The sequence below is a fragment of the Myotis brandtii genome, unplaced genomic scaffold (assembly GCF_000412655.1).
Source record: "Myotis brandtii unplaced genomic scaffold, ASM41265v1 scaffold633, whole genome shotgun sequence".
NCBI classification, from domain to species: Eukaryota; Metazoa; Chordata; class Mammalia; order Chiroptera; family Vespertilionidae; genus Myotis; species Myotis brandtii.
In genome coordinates, this window is record NW_005370423.1 from 937,391 (window position 1) to 960,015 (window position 22,625).

General features: G+C 32.8%; 1 protein-coding gene across 7 annotated transcripts in view; it reads right to left on the reverse strand.

Annotated features, from left to right (window-relative positions):
* The window catches only part of CHD9 (chromodomain helicase DNA binding protein 9), a 128,717-nt gene that overhangs the window by 55,588 nt on the left and 50,504 nt on the right, over positions 1-22,625 (reverse strand). For 4 of the 7 annotated variants that reach the window (XM_014528417.1, XM_014528421.1, XM_014528416.1 and 1 more), the window contains 7 exons: positions 18,466-18,797; positions 7,223-7,334; positions 3,463-3,609; positions 2,296-2,364; positions 2,157-2,212; positions 1,407-1,524; positions 28-114 (listed from right to left, as the gene is read on the reverse strand). In XM_014528417.1, the coding sequence (XP_014383903.1) occupies positions 28-114; positions 1,407-1,524; positions 2,157-2,212; positions 2,296-2,364; positions 3,463-3,609; positions 7,223-7,334; positions 18,466-18,797 (921 nt within the window). Of the gene's footprint in view, positions 1-27; positions 115-1,406; positions 1,525-2,156; positions 2,213-2,295; positions 2,365-3,462; positions 3,610-6,471; positions 6,530-7,222; positions 7,335-18,465; positions 18,798-19,572; positions 19,800-19,934; positions 20,295-22,625 lie in introns of those variants that run through there. The other 3 variants (XM_014528419.1, XM_014528420.1, XM_014528422.1) reach the window with 3 other exon arrangements.

Below are 22,625 nucleotides of genomic sequence, written 5' to 3' on the forward strand. Positions count from 1 at the left end.
TTAAAAAACTTTTTGCCAAATATTTACCTCACCAGTATCTTTATCCTCACAAAAAGAGACTTCTAACACTCTGTCTACTTCAACGTAGTCTGGGTTAAATGGTTCTTCTTCCATCTAAAATTTAAAAGTAACAATATTTTTTTGGGGGGGTAAACAGGGACATCTGTAATACTTTCAACAATAAAGATAAATAAAAATAAATAAAAGTTACAATATTTGACAAAGAAGTAGAAAGATAAAAGTGAAATAAACACAAATATACTAGTTATCCATTATAGAACAAACACATAAATTTGATTTCAATTAAATTTCCAATTACTGGAATACTTCCATTTTAATTTCCAACAGATATCTAGAAAATTTGTCTATATTATGAATCATTATAATCTATATCATAAAACTAACCAAATAGCACTAATAAATAAGGTATTCCAGACTAGGAAGTTACTCTAGAAAACTTCCTTAAAAATTCCCTTAAAGCAGCCTCTGTACCTCTTTTTGCCACTTTCCTCAGCTCCAACAGTTAAAGACCACCCCTGTGGAGAGCGTGTAGGAGGTAGCCAATCAGTGAACCTCATCATTCATATCTCTCTCCCCCCACCCTTCTTCTCTGAAATCAATAAAAAATATTTTTTAAATATATGTGGGAATTCATTGTATAATTCTTGCAACTTCATTTTCATTGCTCAAAATAAAGTCTAAAAAAGTTTCAAATTAAAAAGTTTTAAATTTATTTCTTGATCTGAGAGAGAAAGAGAGAGAGAGAGAAACATGGATTTGTTGTTCCACTTATTTATGCGTTCATTGAATGCTTCTTGTATGTGTCCTGACAGGAGAGCCAGCCTTGGCATATTGGTATGAACATCTGAGCTACTTGGAGGGCCTAAAAAAATTAGATGAATTTAAAACTGTTCTGAAAAAAAAGTCTATTAAAAGAAAAATAATTTAGAGCAGGAAAGGACATCAGACTATTTAGTAAAGCCTAGAAAGGTAAGTGAATTTTTCCAATTATCTGTTCACACATAGAAAGCTGGTATAAAATATATGAAATATATTTCAGGAAAAATCTTATTTTCCACTTATTTGCTATAACACCAGTTCCATTACTTGACTAACTTGTTAAATTCTGAGATGTTAACACACTCACTTTCAACTCTAAGTATTGAAATACATGCTAATTTAACAATACAGGATGTATCTATATTCTGAATTACCAGTGTTCCTGCTTCAAATAGTTTCCAAGCTAAATTTGGGAAAAGAAAAATAGTACATATGGATAGCATTTGTAGTCAACATTAAAGTTTAAGACCTAAGAAATAATATGAATAATACTTAAAATTTTGATAAAAAATACTACATGTTCAGAGTTCAACACATAATAGTCTCATTTATTTATTTTTTCTTACGTCTGCAAAAAAATGTGCTCTTTGTGCTTGTCTCAATTTGAATCGTTTGATTTTCTGCTGGATCCTTTTATCTTTCAAAAGCTGCTGTTCTGTGGCCCATTCACAGTGAAGATAGGAGCTACAATATTTATAAAGGCAACATATTAGAATATAGAAAACCTTGCTTTGTTTTGTTTTAAACTTATTTTTAATCATAGTATTCAATGCAAAATATTATCTTCCACTTTACAAATAGGTAGTTCATTCATCATTTCATTTAATGTCAAGAGCCATGAGATCACAATATCCTAAAAAGATTGTAGTCTAAGGTTTGCAATTTGCTAATAACAGAATGGTACACTACATCATAGGGTAACAAGATATGATTTATTGTTTATTTCTTCATTGTAATAGTTTTGCCATGATCAGAAAGCTAATTTGTTTTGAAGTTAATGTAACCTTATTTAAATCATTTTCTTTCACCAAAGTATAGAAAAAAGCTGAATAAAATTTTGAAAAGTTCAAAAATACAAATATAATAAATAATGTTCTATAATTTGTAAAAGTGTATTTTATAGATTCCTGCGTTTTGATATTCGGAAAAAAATTCAATCTTAACATGAAAGGTTGTCTTCTCATTTTTAATGATGTTCAACTTCATGAAATAATAAATAATAAAACATTTAACATGCAGATAAAATAAATTGAACTTAATATAGTTAAATATATTAATCAACATCTTTCCATTATTTTTCTAACTGAAATACTTACTAATTCTTGTATTTTACAAAAAATTCTTCTGTATCAATCATCACTCCAGGTGATATCTAAGAAAATAAAATCAGTAATTATGACTTTTATTACCAGACCATTGAATATAAAGTATAAAATGTAATGTGCCACCACTTACTTCCTTTTTCACAATTCTCGAAGATAATATTTTGTCCACAATTGCTGCATCTTCTTCACTTGGATTCTCCTGTAGGAAGGATGAAAAATATAATTGCACATTCTGCAAATTCCTTTAGGTTTTACCTTGTATGTTTATGAACACATGAAAGTTCAACAAATATATATGCAACACCTGTGCCAGGCATCAAGTGTTAGAACTGAAAAAACAGAAAAGTAAATCGTTGTTGTTACTGTTCTCAACCTCATCTATAATATCAAAGTGAACATATTATGCTTTTTTTCTGTAATAGGCATTATTTTAAGCACTCTGCATATATTAATTTAATTCTTGCAACTACACTGTGAGGTAGACACTATTATCATCTCTGCTTTACAGGTTGGGAAACTCGGGCAGAGAGAAGGTGAGTACTTGCCCACGGTGCCAGATCAGTGAGCTAGCAGATCGTGGTTGCTCACAATCTAGAGCAGAGATTAAAAAATTAAACCGAAAGGAAAATTCATATGCAATGACAGAGATGTCAAACAGAGTCTTTGGGCACTATGTTCATAAATCCAGTGGATAGACTGCTTTTAAAGAAGTGGCAAAAGGTAAGGCCAAAACAGCCATACAAAGCATTTCACATGCTGTGTTGAGAAGGCAGTTATTTTTTTAAGACTGGGAAACTGCTAGAATTTTCAGTAGAAATGTACTATAACCAGGCTTCTAACTTAGAAATAGTCTTCAGAAAAGACAGAGATTAGAGAAGTTTCAAGAATACATATTTGGGTCCTAGCTGGTTTGGCTCAGTGGATAGAGCGTCAGCCTGCAGACTGAAGAGTCCCAGGTTCCATTCCAGTTGAGGGCACATGCCAGCGTTGTGGGCTCGATCCCCAGTAGGGGGCGTGCAAGATGCAGCCAATCAATGATTCTCTCTCTTTATTGATGTTTCTATCTCTCCCTCTCCTGTCCTCTCTGAATTCAATAAAAATTTTTAAAAATTTTAAAAAGATTATATATTTGGGAGGTGCATGAGTCCCAAATTTGAACGATTAAAGGTTCTATTAACTACAATAAAGAATCCAGGAGGAGAAGTTGGAGCAGCTTTTAGGAGAAAACATAATACGTATTTTAAGAATTTATGTTGGTTTAAAGTGTCTTGTAATCATAACCCTAAATGTATCTTACCACAAATAACTGTAAAGGCTGTTCCCCAGGTAAAGGAGCTGAATTCTTTTTTATTTTCATAGAACCTTTAACCTCTTCCTCAGATTGTTTCCCCTCTCCATCTTCTGCGTACTTTTTCCTTTTAATTTGTCGATTTGATCTTCTTTTCTGTAATGAACCATAAGGGTCATATTTATATGACTTATTTTAAAGAAAAGATTTTAAAATAATTACTTCAGTGTGGCAGTTTTGTACATTGAATTTTCAAAATTGTATGCTACATTAATTTTCCCTCATTTCTCCTTTTTTATCATTTGCCCTTTGCCACAGGCTTACAATCTTCAGATTTATTTCCTAAAGTTTCAAATAACAAAGATTAGTAAGACCTTTATTTCTTTTCTTTAGAGATTGTTAAGAATGAAAAGATTTTGTTTTAGTTAGCTGTCACAGCTTGGGCAAAATATATTTTATTAGTAATTAGTAATTATGTTATTACTTTTCTTTAGAAACTATTAAGAAGAGTAAAAGGTATCTGATTTATTTAACTATTTCGCACCTCGGGCAACACATATTTTAAACTAATACCTTCGTAGACTTGCCCAAAACCTAAAAATTGCATCAGATGAATATTAAATTAAATAACTAATCAGGGACATAAAACTAGAAGAAGAAATTAAATAATATTTGCCATGAAACTAATGAAGTTGCATTTAAAACAGAATAAAACAAAATAATATAAAATATTTGATAAGAAATATGCAAAATAAAGTAGTAAATCAATGAAATAATTAAATGTATAAATGAAGGAGGAACCAGTGTTTTACTAATTTTACTACCTTTCCTTAAAAATAAAGAACATCACTATCATAAAAACCGAAATAAACCTACAAAAAAGTATTACACGTAGTAACATAATTTTTAAGTAACCTAAGTAATTTTAAATTAGATATCAAATACACATGGCTTTACTTACCTCCCTAAATATCTAATATTTGGTGTTCCCACTATAAAAACAAACTCACAATGACAAGAAAATCCCAAAGGACTTAGTTTTTTTTTTTCACCTCCCTAAAATCTCGTGGGTGGAGGTATCTCAGCTAACTGTTCTAGGGCTCAATATTTGGTAAATCTATCCATTCTTCCTTTTTCTATTCCATTTTCTTTTGCATATTGAGTAACTCCCATGATACTCCTCCTAAAATCTAACCAGCAAATAACTCATGTGTTTTCCTTTTGATTTCTGACAATGTCTTCAATTTGGTAGGTCTTTCATATTCCCAGAGCCATGACAAAAATGGCTGGATCATGAGCAGGGCAGGGACAAACTTATCTATAACCAGAAGGCTGCAGTGGCTTTGAACGTGCCTCTGCCTCTTTCTCCTGAGACTAGTGCTATATTTAGAGAAAGAGCAACCAACATGTTGATTTAGCTCAGCCAAATGCAGTAGACAATTCTAGGCCACCATCTCCTGGCCAAGAGGACATTTACATTTCAAAACTCAGGGTGCCTCTTTTGTTAATATTAGAGACAGGAAGGTGGCACATAAAAATTATAAAAGAACTTCTAAAAACCCAATTTTCCCACATGCTGTTGTGAAAGATATGAAATATTATCCCCTGGTGGGGGGAAATCCTAAGGATCTCTAATTTAATAGCAGGCTAAAGGAATGTTTCGATTTCTATTATGGGCATCACACAGTTCTTAATGTTCAAGAATAGTTTAAATTAATAACCAACAGCGACATCTATTATTCTAACAATAACATGTACCATCAATGTTATGTCTCACTAGGCACAAATCTTCTAATTAACAAAGTTTGAGAATAATTCAGTATACTTTTAGAAGGTTCTGTTAGGTATTTTCAGCATTAGTTTCCTTTCTAGTCACTTATGCATCTATTAGTACTTTGAAATGCCTCACTTTTAGTCTTTAGTAAACAGTAAATGAGTGACATGAAAGAATCCTTTGAACTAACAAAAGTGCACATTCAGGTAATTCTTCCCAAGACAGAATGAGGGTCACTTATTGTCAAGTGCTCTCTAATCCTATGAAGACTTTGTTAGTCTAAAAGATTTTGTGTGAGTTATAAGATTATAGCTGATCTTATCATAAATTATACTAGGTTATATAGTTACACATTAGGCAAATCCAAACAATGTCTCACTCTCATCAATTATCTTTCTCTGTCATATAATATCTGTACTACTTTTAAAATATAAATACTAATTTGATGTCTACATTTTTTGCTAATGTGATTTTTCTGGCTTTCTTCCTCCATAATGGTTTTCAAACCATAATTTGAAATAGTGACAAATTCTTTTTTTAGATTTTTTTCCAAGCTTTTTTCTTCTTATGTCTTAAGGGCTACAACAGATCAGTCTAGTATTTACAAAAGAGGTCAGGGACATTATGCTTCTAAATGACTAATAAATAGTTCATTATGACAACATATTACTTGTTTCCTATCATAATCCTAATAAAATCTACTCAGGGCTTTTTAAAAAGTTAAATCTAAATATAGTCAGACTACTGAAGTACTCTCTATTGAGATTAAAGATACTAAATTAAATATCATATTTATATTTTTAGATTTCCATCTGACCCCAAACTGTAAACTTAAATTATTTTTCAAGCCTTCAAATCCACTGTGGTTGAAAGCTACATGGACCTCTCCATCATTTATATAATGATACCTTTACATATATCAATAATATAGATTTGTAAGTGTTTATTAGAAAATATTTCCTTCCTTTCCCACTTAATTTTTTTATGTGTGTGTTAAAGTAACACGAATCAAAGCAAACTAACACTATAGTGAAAGGTATGGAAGAAATGTGTGTGTAAACCTATTCTACCATTTCAATGCTTGGTAATTACATAATGGAAAAATGGCCAGCATTATTCTAGTAAAAATTAAAGTAAATTTTCTCATGTTGACTAAGTTAATAATAAGTTTACCTAAGTTAAAGATAACATATGAAGAAAAAGCCAGGCCATGTAATATTAGGAGCTTCAGTCACTGCCCTTACCTCAACTCTTGCAGCAGCCCAGGAGCCTTGAGCCACTACTCTCCCATTGGATAAGAAGCTGCATAAGGAAGAAGAAAGGCCATTCAGGGGCTTTCTGGCCCCATAATTCAACAACTGCCACCACCCCTACGGCCTATAGTTATACTTTAATTATTAGAGGGCAGAGGGTGGCCTGAATTATTATGACCTTCACTATATATTTGTTAACTTCACAAGGTTATTTTAAATATCCACCTATTCCCCAAAAAAGGGCAAAAAGCACAGTATTTTTGTCTACATCAGGGGATTTTTAATATAAATGTTTATATTTTTCTTTGACAGAAGCAGAGCAAAGAAATTATATCTAGGAATGATTCCATCCATTTGCTTTATCATTTGTAGGTGATTTTAAAAATTAATATCTCCATCATTAAGTTCATTCAAAAGGACTCTGGAAGTACAGAATATCACTAGATACTTCTCCAGGCTCAAACCAGCGGGGACTTTGGATTATTACTTAACCTCTCTGGGCTTCAATTTCATTATCTGAAAAATGAGGGGCTTGAGAGGACATGTAAGTTTCCCCCCGGGCCTAACATTCTACGGTAATACTGCTAGGAGCATACTGTAGTCATGCTGTCAGGTAAGTTCTGCTATACAATAAAATGTATTTTTACTACTAAGCTACAGTATAAATATCTGCAAAGTAATATTATGCTATCTACATAATTCTACCAGTGCTTCATGTCTCAGAAAACAATTTAATACTCACTTGAGAGTCTTCCTCTTTGCATGCACGCTGTGGCATCTGCTCTGCATCAGATATTTCATCTGAAGACTCATTCTTTCTTTTTTGTTTCTTACCCAATGTAATAATGAGTTTGCTGTTTCAACAGGAAAAGAGTACACAGTAAGATCTTTTTATATTTTTTCATTTTGGGTCAAGTTAAGATTGCCATGATAAGCTTTATGCCATTTTATATCACTTGAATGTTCAACCAAAGATACTAATTATCACGAAACCCACAACATTCTCAACACAAATACTGAATTCTACTGGAGCAAACACAAATTAATATTTAGTTAATGTGCTTCAAAGCAAGTTGTATCACTTGTTACTTAGGCTCAAGATTATTTTTCACAGGAAAATGTCAGTTCATATAACTGTATTTAGTACTTAAAATAATTCATTTATTTTGTTATCTTGTATATATATGTGTGTATGTATATTGATGTTTACACATGCACATGAAATATAAATGTCTAAAATGAAAATGATTTTTTCATTTCCTGACCCTGATCAAAGGTAGAAGTACAGACCTCCCACATTTCCTTCCTAATTTCTTAATCTGGTTCAACAGATGGAAGGACATGATCCCAAAGGACCATGTTACTCACAAACCATGCTAACTGCTAATCAGGAAAATTCTATTTTAGATAAAACATAAAAAACCCAGAATTTTTCAAAGATTATTTACTAATGTGGGACAACTTGGAGGTTAAAAGCATGAAGTTTGAAATCATACGACCAAAGACTTTAAATGTGATTCCACCGTTTACCTATTAGACTGGGCAAATTATTTGATCTTGTTTGGCCTTCGTTTCCTTGCCTAGAAAATAGGGATATTATAACAGCTACCTCTATTGTTGAGAATTAAGTGGGTAATGCATGTTACCTCTTGACACATAGTAATTTCTCAACTAATGATCACCACATGAAATTATTATAGTCCAGGCATTTTCCTAGGTTCTAGGATTTGAAGAGAAAGTGGACACAGTTCCTAACCTTAAAATATTGTTGGAATATGATCACAGTTAAAATGCTAATATAGAACTTAGTACTGGATACCATGTGAATAGAAAGGAAGAACTACTTATGTTTATTGAAGAGTAAAGGATACTTTAGAGAAAAGGTGAAGTCCGAGATTTGAATGATGAAAGGGAGTTCAACAGGTAGTAAAAAAGGCGGTAGGGTACAGTCTAGGTAGGGGGATACCACAGAAGAATGAGAATATGCAGTGATAAGATCATGTCTGGAATACACAGAGTACTACAAGGGGAAGAACCAGAGAGATGGTCATCTACAAAGGTCACAGGAAGCCTTGTATGACATGCAAGGAGTCAACATTTTACTTGGAGGCCAGCTTTTATAGGGCAGGAATTTAAAAACAATGTGTCACTGCCTGGCTGGTGTGGCTCATTTGGTTGAATATCATTCTGTGCACCGAGGTCACTAGCTCAATTCTGGTTAGGGCACATGCCAGGCTTTCGGGCTTGATCCCCAGTATAGGGGGGTAGGGAGGTGCAGGAGGCAGCCCATGGGTGTTTCTCTCTCATTGACATTTCTATCTCTCTCTCCCTCTCCCTCTAAAATCAATAAAAACATAATAATAAAAACAATGTCATGTTCACCACTAACAACAAATGGCACTAAGATAGCTACAAATTAATGCAAAAAAAGAGAAAGTGAAAAATATGAGATTTTAAATGGGTAAGTTCTGGGGATGAAACTATAGTCAACAATACTGTATTGTGTATTTGAAACTTGCTAAGACAGTAAAGCTTAAAAGTTTTCATCACAAGTCACAAAAAAATTCATGACTGTGATACGTTACCTAAACTTATTATAGTAATAATTTCAGAATATACACATATATCAAGTCATGTTGTACATCTTAAACTAATACAAAGTTATATGCCAATTATATTTCAATAAAATTGGGGGAAGGAAAGAATTTTAAATAAGAGAGCAATGCAACCAGAAGGAAGTGAAATGCAAGGCACGGAAACCAGTGATAAGGCAAATGACAATTCAAGTGAGTGATGAAGAGTGCAAGATAGGGTCATGGTGATGTGGTGAAAAAGACACAATTTTAAATTCTGGAAGCAGAACTGGTAGGATTTGATTACTGACTAGATGTAAAGCGAGAAAAGATTCTAGAATGATATATTTGCAGGTTACTGTTGTATTGGTGTAATGATTACCTTCAACAGGATAATGATTAATTCTTAGTTGGTAGCTCACCTGCACTCTTCTGGTAAATAAGAGCAAAAACACAATTCATGTTGGAACCAGAAAATAAAAGTACAAAAAGATATTATATATATAAAAAAAAAACATTAAGGAACCAACCACAGTTATACTGCATTCCCTCTCACACTTTCATTGGGCTTTTCCTCCCTCTTCAGGTCCCTTTTCCTACTCTGGTTTCCTTTTTAAAATAAAAATCTCCCTTGCAGTTATATCTATTATTAGATAGCACATGATCTTGTTCTTCCTTCTTCTTATCCAGTTCTCAAAAAAGTTGCCTATACTGACTGTTTCAGTTTCATGTCTCACACCACTATAATCTAAACTTTATAGACATTATCTCACTTGATGTTCCTACAACTCTGAGAGGTAAAGGTAAATACTAGCTATATATATAAAAGCCTAAGTGACTGTTTGGCTGTTAGCTATGATGCGCACTGACCACCAGGGGGCAGACGCTCAACGCACAGACATGGAAACATGGAACAGACTGATGAATCTCATAGGAAAGGAGGGAAGTGGGAGGTCAGGAAGAGATTAACCAAAGATCTTACATGCATACTAGAGGCCCCGTGCATGGATTCATGCACCGGTGGGGTCCCTCAGCCTGGCCTGTGGGGATTGGGCCGAAACCAGCAGTCCGACATCCCCCAAGGGGTCCCGGGTTGTGAGAGGGGGCAGGCCAGGCTGAGGGACCCCACCAGTGCACAAATCCATGCACTGGGCCTCTAGTTATTTTATAAGAGGAGAAAATTGAGGTTTAAAAAAGTCAAATAATTTTTTCAAAGTCACACTGATAGTAAGAATAGAGATAGAAATACCTCACTCCAAAGCCTAAGACTCCTAATGTCTAAGGCAGTGGTTCTCAACCTTCCTAATGCCGCAACCCTTTAATACAGTTCCTCATGTTGTGGTGACCCCCAACCATAAAATTATTTTCGTTGCTACTTCATAACTGTAATTTTGCTACTGTTATGAATCGTATCTGATACGCAGGATGTATTTAGGCGACCCCTGTGAAAGGGTCGTTCGACCCCCAAAGGGGTCGTGACCCACAGGTTGAGAACCGCTGCTTTACAGTATTTTCTCAGTGTTGGGTAAGCTAAAGGAATTATGTAAAATACATATTCTGATACAGTATCTATGTGGCTTCGTTAAAACTCACTTCCCAGTGAATAAAAACCTTAATGAAATCAGAAGCAGAGATATTAGCATTTTTTGTATTTATAAATGACTATGAAGAGGTTACACTGTTTCTAGTGGTATGGAATAATTAAATGAAAATTACCAATAAGTGCTGCCAAATCAATCTTGAATACCCATTCATTTGGTAGAAAGTGGTAGGTTAGATGCAATTGTTTCCCATATCTTAGATAAACCTTCACTATATGAATTATCTTAAAAATGTTCTTTAAACAAAAAAAGATAATTTTGTTTTCTATATACTGCATTTTCTTTCAATATTATTATATAGGTTTGAAATAGTATATTATTTTATAAACTCATTAGTCATTCTTAACCCATGAAAAAATCTTTTTCACATCCTAACTTTACAAGAGATCAGTCAGATTATAGTAGTTTCCTACTAAATGTGTCAAAGTCTAAAATTTTTACATATGCCCTCTAAAATGGCATATAGATGATACCTCAAAGGAGAACAAAAATTAGGTTGTTATTGATCAGTAATTCCTAAATGTGTGAGGCAGGCTTTATTAGAAGGGTGTCTATTAAAAATACAGATTCCTAGTGAGAAAACACCAGAAAGGCTTAAATTGTGAGACATCCTACAAAATAATTGGCCAGTATGCTTCAAAAATAGAAAATGTCAAAAAAGATGGAAGAATTATCCCAAATTTGAGTAGTGTAAGGAGACATGACAACAAAATAAAATGTAGGATTCTGAATTGGATGGTGACCAAAAAAACCCAGAACTGACAAAATTTGCATGAGGTCTATAAATAAATTAATAGGATTGCATAAGTGTTTATCGCCAGGTTTTGATCATTATGCCTTGGTTACATATAATGTCAGCATTTGAGGAAGCTAGTTGTAAAGAGCCTAGGGGAGCTCGGATCTGTCTTTGAGAGTCTGAAATTAGTTAAAAGTAAAAAGTAAAGTTGCCCTAGCCAGTTTGGCTCAGTGGATAGAGCACTGGCCAGCAGACTCAAGGGTCGAAGGGTGGATTCTGGGTCAAAGGCAGGTATCTCAGTTGCAGACTCTATCCCTGGCCCCAGGCGGGAGGCAACCAATTGATGTCTCTCTCACATTGATGTTTCTCTCTGTCTTTCCCACTCCCTCCCACTCTCTATAAAAATCAATGGAAAATGTCCTCGGGTGAGGATTAACAATAATAAGAAAAGAAGTAGAGTTGTAGGTCTCAGCCTCAGGATACTGATCTAGTAGGTGGGACCCAAGCATAATTCTAAAAAATCTTTAATGGATTCTCTGATGCTCCACCAGATTTGGGAACCATTTGCCCAGGACAGTTAGTGCAGAATACTCTAGAAACAAACGTTCAGGATAATAAAACTATTTATAGAACATTTAAAAATATCAATGTGCTGTTACCTACATCATCTCAATTAATCCTGAGAAAGTCTGAACTAGGCAAGGCAGGTATTGGCAACACTAAACTAGTAGCAAAACTTCAGCTCCAAAAGATGAACTAAACTGACAGTTACAAATTCAATAAAAGACAGTAGGGTCTCTTTATTATTCCTAGTCTACTATTTCCAACATATCCTACTGATTTTATATTTAAGTGGATTTTATTTATTTTAATGAAATTTATTGGGTGACACTGGTTAATAAGATTATATAGGTTTCAAGTATACATTTCTATGACACATGATCTGTATATTGGATTTAAAATCTTACTGATTTTAAAACGACACTACAGCTCAACCAGTTGATAGATATTGATATCAGTAAACACAGTTTTAATGAATAAAGAAAAATATGAAACTATGTTATCTTTTAGTAAATTATTACAGTTAAAGTTTATCTGACTTTTGAACCAGAAATCTCCACTGACCGTACAATGACAAATGATAGCGATAAATGTTATCTGAAGGAAATCAGATGATCCAAAAGTAAAACAAAACAAAACAAATAGAGAAGTAAAATACCAAATTACCAAAGAACAATCGATTCTTCCATCATGAATCACAGAGTTTACTATTTTAATTCTAATAAAACATCATTATAAATGAAACTAAAATTTCAGATACATTCTTCAGATAAACTGATAGTTTGCTATTTCCAGAAATATCACCAAAGTAAAGCAAAAAAGTAATACAGACTATATTAATAATAAAGGCTTTGTGCAAGTTTTGTTTTGTTAAAACATTAAAGGGATCTATTAGCAAACTTCAGCACCATATAATAATTATATATCAAAACATAGCTTGGTTCAGGAAGCAAAGAGCAATTGCAAACTAAGTTTACATTTGAAATGTTAACTTATGTGAGAAGTCTAAAGCACTAGAAAACCTCTTTATACTTGACATCTACATTTGATTTTCAGATGTAATTTATCACTCATCTATATCCTGCCCACATATTAGTAGAGTCTGCATAACAAGCTGCAGTCTATACAGTATCAATCTGTAATTGCACCCTGTTGATTCTTTGCAAAAATTGGACAAACACTGAATCTTATCCAATTAGTCAATTTGTTGTAATTAATGCATCCAATTAAACATAAGTGAAGGAAACAAGCAAAAATACATGCACATTTTAATTTTTCTTTGCAAGCCAAGTGAAAAACACTGGGGCTATTTTTAAAGTTATTAAACATAAACTTTTTTTTTAATTAACACTTAATTTGGTGAGATTGCTCCTGCTTCAGGTTCATTTTAAGACTCCAGCTTAAACTCATCTGGACAAAACAAGGTTTAAAGGGGTTTTGTATTTTAGTTAACCTTAAATTTGTGAGGTTAACATTGTATTTTAAGTTTTGGGTAACTTGGACTATAAATTACTTCCTATTTAAGGCTGGACATAATTTTTCTCAAGAAGTTGAAATTACTTAGTTATTTCATACAAAGTTGCTAAGGATTAATCATAGTCAATATATTTATCAGCACAGTTTAATCCTTTTTAACATTTTACTTTTCAATTACAGTTGACATTCAATATTAGCACAGTTCAATTTTTACTCCTAATAAACATTTCTTCTTAAAAAAATAAAATGGTGTTTATGTTTAAAATTATTGACAAATAGGGACATTAAAATCAAATACTTTACATCAGTGCTTCTAAGATACACATTTTCCCACATATTAACATCTATGAAATCAAGATTCACCTAATCATCAACAATATGGCAGTTTTAGTTGGCAATATTTTTATCTTTATTATTAACACAAAATTATTGTGTCTTATAATCAATGACATCTTAGATGTAATGAAATAAAGCACACAGTTTGCTAATGATAAACCTTACTAATACAATTTATATAAAAGTATACTTCTTAAAAATGGAACTGTAAACCTTAATTAAGTTCATAATAGTAATGTATATATCAATACTTTCTATAGATGAATGTTTCAGATTTTCGCTGAGTTTTAAGTTTAGGTATTAGGGATAATGAAATCCGTGAAACATTTTATCTGCTGGGAATTTAAAAATTATAGAACGTATAGAGACTACTAATGGCATATGATTTATTAAAAATACATAATAAATTTATACTACATTTTCAAATTGTTTTATCATATGCCAAGAAACAATGAAATAAGTTCTACATTTATAGCTTATCTAAACAAATACTAAATTCCTATCATCTTGACTACTTGCAATCAGGATCTCATTATTCACTTTATTAATTTTCCCCTTATATTTTATTTAGACGTAAATGCCCCTCTAGAGATACTAGTATGCATGTGAACACACGTTAGTTTTTTTAAATAAACACACACATACATATGTGTATACATATGATGGTAGCTAATTAATAAATGTTATTTTCCTTATACTTGAGCTTGATAAACATTTCCTAATTTAGATGTTTCTGCTTTAACTAAAGAGAAAAGTTACTTCTAGCATCTGATAACTAGCATGCCTAAAACAATAATTATCAAATTCAAAAAAAGTTTAGTCATGAAGGACTATTACAGATTAAATATATAGGGCTACAAGAACATTAAGTATCAAAGGCATTCTATCTATGTCAGTCTGATAATCTATAACACAAATAAGTAAATTCTAACTGACAACATGGAAACAATTTAAATGTCAAAGTTATAAATGTTTCATCATGTGATATTATAATATATAATTTAAAACTGAATAGAGCCTTAGGAAAATTATACTGGAAGTCTTAGAATGAATTTTATTTTAGAATTTAAGTTTCTACTATTCCTAAACCATAGTTATATCCCTGTGGTTTCGAGAAGGATTAGCCTGCCATTTGTTTTTGATTTAACAAATCAAACTCAACCATTTGTTATCTTTTAATATTTAAACTTTTATTCCTTCACTCATGCATTCATCCCATAAAATTCATTCCATCCCCATCTATTATGTACCTACTATTACTTAAGAAGTTCCTGCTATTTTGCTGTTAATCTACTTGAAAGGCAGCTTGTTAGAACCTGAGTGCCAAGATATGAAGACATTAAAATAGAAAAGGGTTGTTTCTGGTCCTACCTCTCAGGTCCTACCTGCCACTTCTATTTCAGCCCACACCCTTCCACATAACCATGGGCAACTCTTTCAAACTCAAGCGTATTTCAAACAAAATTTACCTGTCCTAGGCTCGATGCCCAGTGTGGGGGGTGTGCAGGAGGCAGCCATTCAATGATTCTCTCTCATCACTGATGTTTCTATCTCTTTCTCCCTTTCCCTTCCTCTCTGAAATCATTACAAAAATTTTTTTTTTACATTTACCTGTCCTAAATGCTATTCTAGCTAATCTGACAAACAGAGACGTGCTCATATGGAAAAAGCCATTAAAAAGTTAACCTATTCTCCTAGCAACTGTTTTTGTTTTTGTCTGATTTTTTTTAACTGGTCTTATTTAGGAACAGAGCTTTAATGGAAAGAAAACGTAGGCAGGTGAGTGAGAGTTTAGGTTGGAATGAAGGGTGTGGCTCCTGGCCCTGTTTTCCTTCAACAGCTATCTGCTATGTATGTTTTCAGAAAATAACAATAGCTAACATTTATTACATAAATCCCAGGTACTGTTCTGTTTGCTTTAAATGTTATTAAATCATTTTATCCTTAAAATAATACAACAAGGCAAGTACTATCATCCCCATTTTATGTGTAAGAAAACTAAAGGTTGAAGAGATTAAGTACTTGTTAAGTCATGCTGCTTGTAAGTGACAAAACTGGAATTTGAACAAATGCAACTGGTTCCAAAGCCAAAGAATTTGAGCACATTATCATATTGCATGCCCAATCTAACTCACAGAACTGCTGTCAAGATTAAATGAGACTAAATCAAAGTGCTCTGAAAAGGACACTCTACTCCTTGTATGGTTAAAACATTAATCTATAAGTGACAGAAATAATAAAAAGTTTCAAGCACACTAGTAAGCACAGGCAGTATTGGTTTTCTTCAGTTGAGTCTTCCTAGAGTACATAAAATCAAACATATGGGTTATATAAACACCAACACTGACTATGCATCAACCATACTTACTGTTTACAAATTTACTTTTAAAATTTATATTTCACATTATTGATAGTTATTCTAAAATGTATTCCCTTCAATTTTATCTGATATCCATCATTTGATATTAGCAACAGCTCAATTCATTCAAAACTAATGGGAAAACAACATTTTATAAGAAAATGTTTAATATAGCATAAAATGCTATGAATTAAAATATGTAACCAAGCTATATAAATGACTCTTCATACAAAAATTTAAAACTTAGCAAGTTCAAAATTATAAAATATAATGGTTTATTGGAAAGCACAGAAATGATATACTTCAATTGACTATTATAGCAACTCTAAATGGTATATGAATTTCATTTCCAACTATACATTTTCCTCTAAAATGAAAATAATCATTGGCTTTGATAAAGTTTTACTCTAACAGCTTAATAACAATATATACGCAAGCTTCAATTTTACTTACCTGCCTACAATTTAGAAATTCCTCTATCAAAAAGTTCTATACTCTCATGATCACTTGCATTATTTCATTTTATTTTTTCCATTTTGCTTGCATTATAATGTCCATTACTGGCTTTTAAGAGCTTGTTTATGACTAAAGATGTTAACCATTTCTCATGCATTGCAAATGAAATACCATGTTTTTGTTATTAAACTTGTGTATTAAATATAATCATGTTGTTTTTTAAAAAAGTCTTATACTATCAACAGTACTTTTTAGCAACTACTCAGTATCTATCCAGTACAATTATCAGCTTATGTTTTCAAGAATGTTATCTATAAAAACAAGTACTAAATTGATCAATACTGTGCAATATTAAAATAATTTATTGTTAATCTATTTCGAACAAAAATATAAACACCACAGAATGAATCAGACACTCAACTGCAATAAATTATTGTTCCCTACCATATCATTTCACATCTTTCAAAAAATCCACATTTCTCTATTATAATTTAATTATTTCTAATTTCCTCTAACGTACATTGTTTTTTCTTGAGCCCAGTTCACTTCTGGTATCTTTTGCCGATAGCTACCCTTCCTCCACCCCCCCAGCCCCATTTAAACTTACTGTAACTTTTCAAGTTTCTCTAAAAATGCCCTCATTTCATGTGTTGTTTTTAAATATCCTTTCAAAAGTACACAACTTTGTCCAGATCTCTGACTTCAATTATGTTAACTTTCAATACATTAAAGGATTAAAATATGAGGTTTTGCAAATTAAAACTAGACATCATATTGGAAAAATAAGATACTTTCATACCAAAACCTTTAAGTATGCAAGTAGTAGAAAGTTATCTTTAAAATTTTATTTAAGCTATCTGCAAATAAAATACAAAATCAATAATATTAATTATTACTCTATTATTGCAAGAGAGCACATGTTATTTAATGGTTTGGACTGAAAGGCATCAGGACCTAACACTATAATTCAGTTTGGTGGTTGCATTTAAAATGCTGAGAATTAATTTGTTTTAAAAAACTGTGATAGTTCTAAATATCTACATAATGTATCAATAACTTCTTAAGCAAATGAAGATTTCCATAATAAGAGAATTATTTACTGGTACTTTCTTGTGTGGGGAAAAAATGAAAAGAGTAAATACTTTTCATATAAAGCCTGCAAAAATGACCAAATATTCTGCAAAAGCAATTCTAAACTATATTGACCTTAGGTTGTTTTTACCCTTGCATATAAAACAAACATACATATAGAACAAATAATACTTACTACATTTTATTTTTTAAAAATGTATTAGATAATTTGTCAAATAAAAATGCTTAGGATTAATATATCCTCCTAGAGCAATTCTTTGTCCTTGTATTTCTCTTGGAGCATTAATCCTCACCTGGCCTCTTGATTACATGAATTAAATAAGAAAGACCGTAAGAGCCAGAGGGCTGCTTACTGTTCATTAAAATAGTCTTAGTTTTCATGCCATTCCATTTAGTCAAAGGTTATGAGAAAATTTTGTATTTCATGTTTCCAAAGTATAAGGTGCCCAATGGAGTATGACTGAGAACTTAAAAGATCTTATAAAGAATTTTAATGCATGTTCTGTAAAGAAAGTAAATTTGAAACTGGAACAGCAATATGAATTTAGTTTTGTTTGTTTTTCTTTTTATGTTTGATATACAAATATTTTCCTTTAAAATTCCTTTTACTAATATTAACTTAAAAAAGAAAGCTATGTTCACAGAATGATAAAATTTAGTAGATCCTGGAATATTACCTAATTCAGTCAAAAAAGAAACAGTACACATAGTCTCTAGCAACTGAAAACTCCAAAGTGGGAGAAAACTCATCACACGCACATCAAAGGAATTAAATTTGATTCTTAACCAACTTACCCAATTTTTGACTTCTCTTTTAACTTAGAACAAGTTCTTGCTTTTTTGCTCTCTTTGTCCTTTGGCTTGGCTTTCATCCTTCTGCCTCTCTTCTCCTCTCTTCCTTCAACTGAAGCACTAGGAAAGTTCTCAGGGCTCATGACTCGTGGGATATTGCGCTCCCCACGCTCCTTTGCTTTGGCTATGGCCTCTGATATTATACGATTGGCCTTTTCTTGCTTGCTTTCTGATTCCACCTTTTTTCTCTGCTTCTTCTCGGACATGATCCTCACCTGGGTATTCTGCAACTTAGTGTATGTCCCAGAACCATCATTCTTCTTGGAAGACGGAGGCTAGAGAAACCAAAATATTATTTATACAACATACCAGAGTACATAAAAAAAAACAATGAACATAAATATCTGAATATTTTAAATTAGGCTTAAAGAAGTGACAAACATGAGCAAATATGTGAGTGCTACAAATTGAAAATTAAAACATTTTGCTAGTCTAGAAATTAGTGTAGGTATGAAACAAAAAGCTCAACTAGTTCTTTTAAAAATGAAGGTTAAAAAAGGATAATACAGATTCACTGAATTTTTCACAGTATTCTTGATTAGTTGATTCAAATTTTATCCTGCAAATATGTTATACATTTGGAATTTTTTAAACAGTCTTTTCTTTCTTCTTCATTCCAGAACTCTGAAAATTATTAATACATTTAAATTAGCAATTTTAACACAGAATGGCTACTCCTATTATAACTGTTAGAAAAATAAAGCCTCTGGTTTACAAGAAAATAGAACTAGAACCTGAAACATTGAAATAATTTTAATGTGCAATCTAGGCAGCAACATAGCTAGTTAGTAAACATTCCCATACTTAAAATTAGAGAAAGTTTTAGTTTTTCCGTGAAAGAGTTAAAATGTGTCCCTCCCCCCCCCTTTCTATATCACAATTATTTTGCTCAAGCAATTCTGGGGGGGAAAAACAAGTTTTATAGTTTTATGTTAAAATTATTAATATTTAGCAATATCACAGGAAGCAGATCAACAGCATTTTTAAAAGAATATCCTCTTAAAACACACATTCATCCACATATAGATCACAGTTTTGTTATGTTCTTACCCGTAAACATGCCTCTGACTATAGCAAAGGAAAAAACCACCAGGAATTTCCAAACACATTTTCATGCTGATTCCAGTGGGCTTCACTGGATATCTTTTCTATACCTGCCTCATCAAAGGTTTCATCTCAGTGCTGCAGCACTGGGAGAGGAAGGAAGGCTTAGAATCGCTCACTAAAATGCCACCTTAAGGCCTACAGGCTATAACAAATAACCAAGACTCGAGAAAACAGCAACAAGCTCAAGATGGCGATGCAGTACGACTCCCGCAGCAGCAGCCAGTAATAAGGAAGGTTATTCAATCCCATTAGCCTTTTAGCCCAAAGAACCCCTCCTCCTCCCACTCATTCAGGCTTTCACTTACCCTTCCTCTTGGCCTCTTCACTGAAGACATTTTTGGCGTCAGACAAAGGCTTGCCCTCTGCTTTTTCACCACCCCAGGCAGTGCTCAAGAAAAAAGCATTGAAAGATTCCTAAATGGCCTATTTAGCAAGCTGCAACCAAGAGATGCACAACCCCTCCACAAATACACATTGTGATTGATCAACACATTTCTGCCTTAGCAAGTTTATCTCCACTGTTCACCCTATTTAGATATGAAAAAGGCTGTAAAGTCCTCCTGAAAAGCTGAGTTCCCTCAATAGCTATAAGCAGATAGCCAGATTCCAACAAAGCACAGAAAGAAATGCATGCACAAAGCATCAAAATGCATCAGCATGAATATTAGAGATGTCGTTAAAAATACTGACTCCTTCTGCGGAAGTAGGCCAGCAGATGGTGCTACCAGTTATTATTCCATTAGACTCTGCAATTTAACCCCCAATGGACTGTTCTTCCCTCCATGTAACACATTAACTCTCAATCTGCCATTTCCTGCAGCCAAGTTTTTAAAAATATACATTAAAAACCTGACTTTTAAAAATCATCTGAAAACTAAAACGATGGTGAAATAGCTTTCTTTATGTAGCTATTGGTATTAAAAAACAAAATCCAATGCAATTTTTTACTGGAGAAAAACACTTTTCCTCATGATACCCTAAAATATTTCAAATATAAAAATAGCTAAAGGCAAACAAAGGGTTAAAGAGCAGGTCATGCAAATGAACACATAGCAAGTGACTTCTCTTTAAGAAATTAGATAAGCTCTCTTATGATTCTTCTAACAATAAGCTAACAATGCTATTTTCAAAATAGAGAAATTAAGCTATTTTCATTTAAATTCTAAAAAGAATTTTAAAGTGAACTCACCAGAGTTGTCTATAAAGAATTACTAACCACACTTAAATTTTTCCTTAAATGTGAACACATTAATTTTCCTAAAATAAAAATATAAAATCTTCCTAACCTTTGCCCCTCATATTCCATTTTAATTGCATTGCTGAGTTTTTCAGATAAATTTTTAATTTTAGTTCCTTGCTAAAAATAAGTAAGTAGGCAAGTCCACCTGAACTTGTTCATCAGTACAACTTTTCTTTCCATAAAAATTTGAGACTATTTTAGTAAGCGGTGTCCTTAAGTATCTGAAACATAATTTTCACTGCTTAAAATTTAAGTTTACCTCTTTCATTGATACTAATTTCTCATTTGGTCGTGGCAAGTCATCTGTTATCTCTATCAAAGAATCCTTTTTAATTTTTTTTTCATTTTAGGCATCGGAAAGTCTCAAAACCGAGTAATACTATATGAACAGTGTCCTAGAAAGACCAATCTGGACAGCAGGAGAGAAAATTAAAGACAGAGGACTGACTACTAATGGCAAGGACAGGTTCTGAATGACCCGAGAGGTCATCTATGTAAAAATCACAATGACCAATAATAAGGGCGAATGCTTACCAGGTGCTTATTTTACCAAGTGCCAGGCACTATTCTAAGCATTTTGCATGTAATAACTAATTTAATCCTGAGTGATAATAGGGTTATAGTGACAATACAGTAGCAAATGGGAGACATACTCCTAGAGCAGAATTGCAAAATGATAGAAACTAAGAGCAAAGAATTTAAAAAATCGTAACAATAACAAGAGATAACACTTGTTTAGTCCTTACTTTGTGCCAGGTACTATTACTAATATTACATATATAGTAGGTCAATTAATCTTCGAAACAATCCTGTGAGAGATGGACTACTATTAACCTCATTTGATAGCTGAGGATACTTAGGCATAGAGAAGTGACTTGCCCAAGATCACACAGCTACTGAATGATTGAGCAAGGATTAGAAGGCAGAGAGAGCCTCATTATGAAAAGCATGCTCTTAACCACTATATCATATTTGGTTCAAATACCATAATTTAGAGGGACTAATTTGAACACAGAAAAAAGTAAGTGACTTTCTCAAAATTGCAAAGAAACTAGCAATAAAGCTAGGATGGAATTTGGGTCTTATCACTGCCCTTTCCAAGATGTAGAAAGCAACTACATATGGAGGGGTATGGCTGAAGAGTAGGGAGAGTCAATATTTGGTTTCTAGAATAAGTAACTGGTACAGAAGGCAAAAGAAATAGAAAATCTAGTTGATAAAGGGTGTGTATGTGTGTGTGGCAAGTTTAATTATTTTTACACTGAATTTGAAATGGAGAGCTCCAGTAACTGGAAATTTAGAATTGGATTCTCAGAGAGGACAGGTCTAGAATACCAGATAGGGAATCTTCTGCTGTTTTCTCATTTCTGTAAAGATTCCCAATAGATTCTATTATTTTACTCAAAATCTAAATGACTTAACATTAAATCTTAATAGTAGACAACAGGGAATCTATGATTAAATATTCTTCTATTAGAATACAATATTTTAAAACTATATTCCCACAGATCAACATTGAGGTGTTAACTAAACATTTTCAATTCACACATACGTTCAACATACAAAAGGGTAGCTGCTAGACTTTTTTCAATGTTATATTTTTTTCTCCCTTTACCCTACATAAGCACTACTCAAATTCTGTCAAATGCCCTCGGTTTGGCTCAGTGGATAGAGCGTCGGCCTGCGGACTAAGGGGTCCCAGGTTCGATTCCGGTCAAGGGCATGTACCTTGGTTGCGGGCACATCCCCAGTAGGG